We start from the raw sequence: 7,971 nt of genomic DNA on the forward strand, positions 1-7,971 counted from the left end.
CGAATTGTCGATCTACAGCCACCATCATCGAATTGTGACAATTTTCAGCCAGCCAGCTGTGTCAGGTGAGTAGAAATCTGAAATTCATAATCTTCGCCATAGACCGGAAGACTCGAGGGAAGACCGGTATGGCCGGTTGCCATGCACGTAGAACCCCAAGCGTATCGGGGTAAGAAAATTCGCGATGCGAATATTAATATAGTGTATCGAATTTGCATATTGTCTGGAAGAAAGTATTTTTTTTTTCGTTTTACGTTCCAATTGGATGTTGGGGGTATGTAGAAACATTATTCTCAAAGGTAGAAATATAATAAAGTTTTTTCGCTGGTTGTTGATCGGTTGCTAGGTGGTTGCTAGGCAGGCGCTGGGGGGAGGTGGGGGGGATGGCCGTAAGTGAAATTGAGAAAAGTTGAGTCGTAACGTAATCTATAGCAGGTGACTTGGCATTTATTCGCGAAAAGTAGTTTTTCTCCGTGTTGCGTATAATATCGATGTTTGGGGGCTGTAATTATCGGTTCTTAATTAAACGCAAACTTATGAACTGATTACTCAAGATGACGCCGCGGTGTGGCGCTACCGAGCGAAAGGCGCACTTTGGACAGGTTCAAACGTGCATCGTGGCGAATGAACGCGTGTTGTCATTTGTTTTCACAAAGTATTTATTGTCGAATCTTTGTGTAGAGATTATCGAATCGTTAGAATTATTGAGACAGAATTATCATTGTTGAAATGTGCAGCGTGAATTGAGTTCTTCATTATCTGCCGGTTGTCAACTGATGCATATTACATTTCTATTGCAGCAAACAACAGGCCACGCTCAGGGTGATAATTGAGAACGAATTTCTCTAAAGCCATCCCAGAGAAGTCAACAATCCAACTTTGGTGCGGTAGATAAAGTGATCAATATCATTTCTAAAAACGCGTTAATAGTGTGTGGTATAGTGCAGTGTGTGGAGATGTGAGTGCTGAAACTTTGGTGTTAAGACTTGACAGTGTTGAGACGGTCCGAAGAGGACGAAACCTGATGGGGAACAGCTCCGGAAGGCAGTGTATCCTGAAGAAGAAAATCACCTTCGGCAGAGTTTGTGAGTCGTGTGCTTTGATCTTGCTGTCTATCTTTCCTCAATCTTTTCTATCGCGTGGCATGGCGGTACTCATATTTACTTGTATCTGTTATTTTTTATTTTAACTCATCCATTGAAGTTCTCAAGTCAATTTTTCAACTGCTTTGAAACTGATTCAATGAATTTGAGATTATTTAAAACGATTGCAGCATTTATTAAGCAAGTTTATCCAGTAATTATACTCATCTACCATCTGTAGTTTAGTTTTTCCAATAATAATGTTGTTTTCGGATAATTCATTCACATCTTGGAAGTTAATTCTGAATTAGTAAATTTTGGACAGGATGTATTAACCCGTTCTTCCCCTACAGTGAATTTCACCAAAGTAAGTTCCAAACCCCGTTATACGATTGATGCGCATAGAGTGAGTGTGTTGGTGAGAATGTGGTTCGTAATTAAATATAGGTGGCATAGGTAGGAATGGGTAGGCCGGGTGCTGGATGTGGCTGGAACCAAATGCGTGCGCTATTAATGATAAGAATCTCAAGTTGAGACGGAATTGGGAACATCTGTCTCAACTTTGGGGTTCCATCGAATCGATTCGTTGAGTTGGGGGACAAATATTGTTATGAGTAGGAAGGAATCGCGAACGGTCAGGCAGGTAGTTTTTAAGCGGGTATATCCATTCGTTTCACAGCGTCCTACAATCGCAGATATTTAACATGAGTTCCCAGTATTAAATTCATTTCACTAATTTTCCTATATTGAGTGTCAGAAATCCTAGAACCTGTATCATTATGCATCAAAAAAATTCAGACACATTTTTAATATTCAGAATTAAAAATAAAGCCAAGCGATTGTTGGACTGGGCAACATGCTTTCTTTCGGCTCTGTGTTAACGTGGGGCACAGAGTTGAGAAGGGAAGTTGAGCCTGAAGCCATCACATTGAAGAGGATCGCCGACCGTCATGCCACCAATTATCTCTGTTTCTGCTTTTTTCTTTTCCCTTTCTATCTTTCTTGTTAATTTTTTTTTTTTTAATATTCATTTCTTATCGCTTTCTGCATGTGTGTGGTAGTTGAGAGTCTCGCAGCTAGTTTGCAATTAGAGCTCAGACTCGAAACTTTGTACTTTCTTGTAACTTATACTCATATCACATTGCTGAATGTTTCAGGTCTCCTAGTGAGAGGATTTAGCCTACCAGAGTCTTCAATTAGAAAATGCTTCAATTACATGAATATCTTGAACTAATCTGTTCTGTTGTGGGTTTCAGGTCACCGGAGTGAGCGGGGACTTTGTCGGTGAAGTTCTCGGATAAGACAAATTTTTCCTTTGATTGTTATTTTTATACTAATCTGTTCTGCTGTGGGTTTCAGGTCACCATAGAGAGTGGGGTATTTTCTTGAGAAGACCTCACACAAAACTAGCTATTTATTTTACTGTATTTTGAAACTGATTATATTACTGTGTGCTACAGATCATCGCAGATCATCGCCCTTCTCGTTATACCCTCGGCTATCACATTGTTGATTGTAAAAGTAACTACCGGTTTTGAAAGATAACAAGGACTTAGTAGATGTTTCGACTATTTGAAGGCACCCAAATTTTTTTCTCAGTCTCAAAAATGGCAATGAATGTCATGAACACTACCTCTACGTCAAAAGTAAGTGACAAGTTGAATGAGAGACAATAATAGGAAAAACTGACAGCCCGCTCTGTCTTCAAGTCAAAGTGAGTAGTGTCACTGAAATGTTGTTTACGTTTCTCTCTTCGTTTTCCTCTTTACCGATTAATTTAGGGGTTGAAAATTTTTTGACGCTGTTCAGTTACTCAAACGTCACCAGATGGAGCCGAATCCAAATGATGCGCCTGCATCTACACTTGCATAGAGAATCCAGAATTTGTAAAGTGCTCGTAGCAGAGGATATCGGCAAAGCAATTTAGATGCATTTCTACGTAGCTTGAGAGCTGTTTTGTTGAAATAAATCATCTTCATTACAAGCCTTTGTGATATGTGATACGAGCCCGTGAAAGGACGGTACAATCTATTTGAATAATCATACTCGCACATGCTGAAGTGCCGATTGCGTTAACCTTTGATCGTTAATAACCTTAACACACGCGTCTAATAGTATTCACGATGTCGAAGAGAAAATTAGACGAAGTTTTAAGCGAAGACTGGAAAGAGCCTAATCCTAAAGTGGAACCAGCGATAAAAAATTCTCTCGATTCTGATGAGGAGGACGATGAGGCTAACGAAGATAATTACAATGTTATGCATGAGGATGAATTCGAAGGTGAGTTTCCTGCATTATCCAACTCCTCGCTAACTCAATGGATCTTCAATCAACCGTAATTCTCTGCATCATCAATAACAGGGACGGAGGATGGTCCGGTAGCTGCAGAAACAGATGTAGGTTTCACAGCTTTCAATATGAAAGAAGAATTAGAGGAAGGGCACTTTGACAAAGATGGTCATTACCTTTGGAAAAAAGAGAAACAAATCAGGGACAATTGGCTAGACAACATTGATTGGGTTCAGGTGAGAATCACTTGGAGTGAAATTCTATCAATGGCTGAAAGCTGCTCCATCAACTTACAGATTAAACCAGGTGGTCCAGAAACAACGAGTCAAAAAACAGGAGATGATATCAAGGGATTGGCAGACAGCGACAGTGAAGATGATGATCAAGACACTGCGTTTGACAGCACATTACTTTATAAAAAGATTTTAGAATTTCTGCGCCCAGGAGAGACTGTGTCAAAAGCACTTTGCAGACTCGGTAAGGGAGGAGTCTGTAAACTTGACTGTCAACAACTCCAACCAAGTTACCTGGACCTCATATATTCGTAAGAGAAAATTTTCTATCTATTGAACATGCTCAGCCATCGATGATTTCGACAGGGCAGGGAAAAAAAAGAATGACGACTGCCGAACGTTGGAAAAAGAAAAAAGAAAAACAAGCTGGTGTGGAAACTAACGAAAACGCTGATAAAATAATACAGTTAACAGAGTTTGCCAATGAACTGCTCACCCGGACTGGAAACATGGACATCTACCAGGAAAGCTACGAGCAGATAAAAAAGAAGGTGAAATCCAATTCCAAAACCTCTTGAAGTTTCATTGTGCTCGCCTTAAATCAACTTTTCGAACTTTTTGTTCACCAATTAATGTAGATGAGAAGTCTAGTCTGTCTAGGATATTACAAGGTTCTCGTTGATAAACAATATTTTTCACTATGAGAGATTGACAAATGCAACACGCGTTTTTCTAATACAGATAAATTTTTTGGGAAGCTGCAGATTGAGCTGAGTGGAAAACAATCGCATCCTTCAAAACAGGAGGCAGAGTTAGATATGTACTCTGATGACTTCGACGTCCAAGAAAAAGCCAAAATCGACGACCATACCAGCACTGATAGTAAGTTTAATAGACCAAGACAAATCTAGATTTTGGCTGACATTGTTTCATACTATTTCGACACAGATTTTATCTTATTTATTGTTAGATGCGTCAGTGGTAGGTACGGAAAAGCCAAAGGAGGGAGAAACTACAGAGACGAACACCGGTATTGAAAATGATGAGGTAACATGGGAGTTGAAGTGGTCGCAGAACGAAACGGCTGAAGTTCACGGTCCACATACAACGGAGCAAATGCAAGCGTGGGCAAAAGAGGGATATTTCAAATCTGGAGCTTGGGTACGGAGGACTGGTCAACAGGGACAGTTTTACAGTGCAGCCAGAGTAGATTTTGAATTGTATCTGTAAAAATTTGATTTCGTTCATGGAATTTCATTTCATATTTCCGACATGCTTCTATTACCGTTCAAGGAAATCTATGGTAAACTTGTTGCTTATTCCTGTTTAATAATTAATTTATACAATGCTATATACAATAAGTTACATCGTCAGACTTATCAAACTAATGAGAACGATCGATAAATAATTATAGATGAAAAGTTTTTCTTCAAATATTATTTACATTTGGAAAAATGATATTGACTCGGGGTGGCGATGAATGAGGATGAATGGGTATGAATTTACGTCGAGTTATTGTTTCTATCGACGCTTGTTTTCGAAAGTTTCTTCTTCCTTATTTCCCGCGTTCCTTCGTAGTCGTTGCATCCTGAGTAAATTTTGACGCACTCGTTAAAATTCACCTTCTCTCCAGACGCGGCTCTGTATTTTTCGAAACCGTGGCTGCAACATAGAAATGAAAAATTGAACCAAACGAATTACTGACCCTTGAAATTTCATCCGCTAGAGAGTATATTGTTTTAATTATTTGCTCACGATAAATAATTGATCGCGTAACCGAGTATCGGGAGTTGTCGGCCTTTTGCGTCGAGTTCGCAAACCAAACGACGCCGACATTCCTCATTTTCCATCTCCAGCGTCGTGAACACCATCTGAGCGATGTCGAAACTGAAAAGTAAAAACAAAAAAGGAATTAATTTTTTCGTTCGGATGATTGAGGACGGGAATCATCTCACCTGTTCAACGCGTGAGCGATCGATTCCGTGTCGACGTAAGTCTCAACCAAACTACGAGCGTAACTCGTAGCCGTAGATGACCACTCATTGCTAGGTCCGTAAGACCCGTAATCATCGTGATGATGTTCCGGCGGGGGCGTTGCCGAATATCCTAAATAATTGTCGTGAATGATTTTCTACAATTATTTACAAACCGCGAGTAAAAATCTGGCGGAATTTTCGATAATTAATTGCGGAGCGTTGACCCCTGTAATTCAGGGTTCCAATCGCGAAGTTTAAACGCATAAATTCCTGATTCTATTGGTATAATTAACACAGGTGGCAGTCTTATTTGTCTACCATGAGGTTTAAGCTGCCGCGTGTAAATGCCTGGAGGGTTTCCGCCACGGGGGTTGGCAAAGTGCTATTAATTCCACCCCCCCTTCCCCCTATACCGGTTGCTTAGCAATTAGCGGGAACCAATTTGTTTCGTTCTTCGTGCTTTAAGCTGACTATGACTGACTTTCTTTACACCAATCGTTTGTTTTCGAACTAAATTAGACCGACTGAACGGGATAATTATTTTTCCCTACCTTCGACGTAAAAATAACGAAATAAATTTACGCAAAGAAATGGTTATTGGAATGGACTTGTTCATTTTTTTTTTTTTTTTTTTTCCACTGACCAGTGTAATTTAAAATACGTACCCAAACCATATGCGGGCTCGTGTATCACGGGACAACCACCTCCGACGTATCCGGCGTATTTTAGTGCTCCAAAAACCTTCAGTGTAAATCCAATGATTCCTATGACCGTAATCACGACTAAAATGATTTTTATTTTGATCGCGACGAATGCCACCAGACCCTTGAGCGCCCCCGCAACTATGAGGAGTTGAAACATAGAAGGGGAGAAAAAATCAATGCAACATCTTTGCGATTGGATAGAAATTAATCGGATTTTCAATATCGCGAATCGCTTTTACCAATGACGTAGAAATTATAGATCTTCGATTGGGTATGGGTTCACGGAGTGTGGAGGATACGAGAAGAGAAAAGAATAATTACATGGATTGATGTAAACGGTACTAAATCCGGCGTTCCTCGCTGAAAAATTTCAAGACGTCAGCGGGTAAAATTTTCCGCGAGCTAACGATGGTGTCGCGGGATGTTGAGAAAATTTGAAAAAAGATGTTTTCAACTCACAGAGTAACTTGTGCTTGTGTTTGTGCTTGTGCCCGACTTTATCCTGGAGTGGATAATCGTAGTCGTCGTATGAATCCGCGTCTTCGCCGCCATCCGCGAAAGCAGCTTGCTTCGAAGCTTCTTCGTCTTCCGTAGCTTGCGCCGCGTATCCTAAAAGAACTACAACCGCGATAATGAAACACGCGCGCTCCATTCTCACTTTTTTTCCTTTACTTCTCAAACCGATTCTCCGCGGGTTACGTACGGATACTCCGAAGCCTTTTCTCACGTAAGAAACCAAGAAGAAACAAACAAATGTCCGAATTTAAACAACGCGTACGATTCAACGTCCGCTGTACGTTACGAATCGGACTTCGGAAGGAAACCTTCCTATTCCCCGATGATTTTGAGTTTTTATACACTTCGTACGGAATCACGAAACGTCATCGCGAGTCACGGCTAATTCTTTGCACAAGCAAACTTGCGCTACTTGCACTGTACTATACCCGTAAATTTTTCTCAAAAGTGTTGTAATCACTACCGCAAACACCAGAGGGAAAAAAAGGAGGAGAGAAAAAACCTCCTCAAAAGATTCGCTATTTACCGCGCTAGTTTTAACGCGACCTGCTCCACATTTTTTAACTCTACTGGGTCAAGAATATGAAATTTTCTTTTTTTTTTTTTTTTCTTCTTTTCTTTTTTTCCAATTTGCTTTTCTCTTTTAGCTTCTGATACTACAACGCTTTCTTTCCTCCTCTCTCTTGGTTTGCGTTGTCCTATTTTGTCTCGAGACTCGACGGTTCAGGGGTTGCGGGTTAAGAGTTTTTTCAAACTTAGCGAAAGCCGATGTGGAGTTGTTTGTTGTATACAATATTCTTTCTTGGCTATTTCTTTTTTCTTTCAATTTTATTACCCGCGGCGCTACAAGATACGAGCATCTGTGGCCGGAAGGGGCGAAAAGCAAGGATAGTTTGAAGTGAATAATATCAAGAGGCGGTATTTTTAACGATCAGCCGTTCGGAGGAGTGCGACTCAAAAGCTCGTTTCATCTCGTTTAGGGCGTGATTTATGCTCACGGCAAAATAAAGGGAAAGGCGAGAGAGAAGGAGATAGAAAAAGATAGAAATAAGGGAAAGATGGAACCGCGAGAACCGGAAACGCGCGTGCAGGCGATATTTAATGTGTCTGAGGATGCAGACGGAGCCGTATAAAGTAATAACACAACGTGATCCCTTCTATAATTTTACGA

General features: G+C 40.4%; 2 protein-coding genes across 4 annotated transcripts; one reads left to right on the forward strand and one right to left on the reverse strand.

The window, feature by feature from the left end:
- Window positions 1–548: 548 nt before the first annotated feature.
- LOC105687985 (CD2 antigen cytoplasmic tail-binding protein 2 homolog) lies at window positions 549–5,028 on the forward strand. 3 transcript variants are annotated; one of them, XM_048658912.1, is made up of 6 exons: window positions 2,853–3,362; window positions 3,444–3,607; window positions 3,668–3,848; window positions 3,971–4,155; window positions 4,369–4,486; window positions 4,575–5,028. In XM_048658912.1, the coding sequence occupies exons 1-6, from the start codon at window positions 3,206–3,208 to the stop codon at window positions 4,832–4,834; spliced, it is 1,065 nt and encodes a 354-aa protein (XP_048514869.1). In that variant the 5' UTR covers window positions 2,853–3,205; the 3' UTR covers window positions 4,835–5,028. The 3 variants fall into 3 exon arrangements, with proteins under 3 accessions (XP_048514868.1, XP_025602475.2, XP_048514869.1); XM_048658911.1 differs by having other exon boundaries at window positions 549–3,362; window positions 3,444–3,848; window positions 4,584–5,028; XM_025746690.2 differs by having other exon boundaries at window positions 692–3,362; window positions 3,444–3,848.
- Window positions 4,914–6,936, reverse strand: LOC105687938. Its single transcript, XM_048659039.1, has 6 exons — window positions 6,744–6,936; window positions 6,606–6,644; window positions 6,246–6,422; window positions 5,560–5,710; window positions 5,360–5,491; window positions 4,914–5,266 (listed from the first exon to the last, which is right to left on the reverse strand). The coding sequence occupies exons 1-6, from the start codon at window positions 6,934–6,936 to the stop codon at window positions 5,107–5,109; spliced, it is 852 nt and encodes a 283-aa protein (XP_048514996.1). The 3' UTR covers window positions 4,914–5,106.
- Between the last annotated feature and the right edge of the window lie 1,035 nt (window positions 6,937–7,971).

The sequence above is a fragment of the Athalia rosae genome, chromosome 7 (genome assembly GCF_917208135.1).
Source record: "Athalia rosae chromosome 7, iyAthRosa1.1, whole genome shotgun sequence".
Lineage (NCBI taxonomy): Eukaryota > Metazoa > Arthropoda > Insecta > Hymenoptera > Athaliidae > Athalia > Athalia rosae.

Coding starts and splice junctions, on each gene's coding strand:
- LOC105687985 (XM_025746690.2), top strand. CDS start 3,206: ATGTCGAAGAGAAAATTAGACGAAGTTTTAAGCGAAGACTGGAAAGAG. Junction 3,849..3,970: donor AAAAGCACTTTGCAGACTCG/GTAAGGGAGGAG, acceptor TGATTTCGACAG/GGCAGGGAAAAAAAAGAATG. Junction 4,156..4,368: donor ACGAGCAGATAAAAAAGAAG/GTGAAATCCAAT, acceptor GGGAAGCTGCAG/ATTGAGCTGAGTGGAAAACA.
- LOC105687938 (XM_048659039.1), bottom strand. CDS start 6,936: ATGGAGCGCGCGTGTTTCATTATCGCGGTTGTAGTTCTTTTAGGATAC. Junction 6,645..6,743: donor ACACAAGCACAAGTTACTCT/GTGAGTTGAAAA, acceptor GAAATTTTTCAG/CGAGGAACGCCGGATTTAGT. Junction 5,711..6,245: donor CGAGCCCGCATATGGTTTGG/GTACGTATTTTA, acceptor ACAATTATTTAG/GATATTCGGCAACGCCCCCG.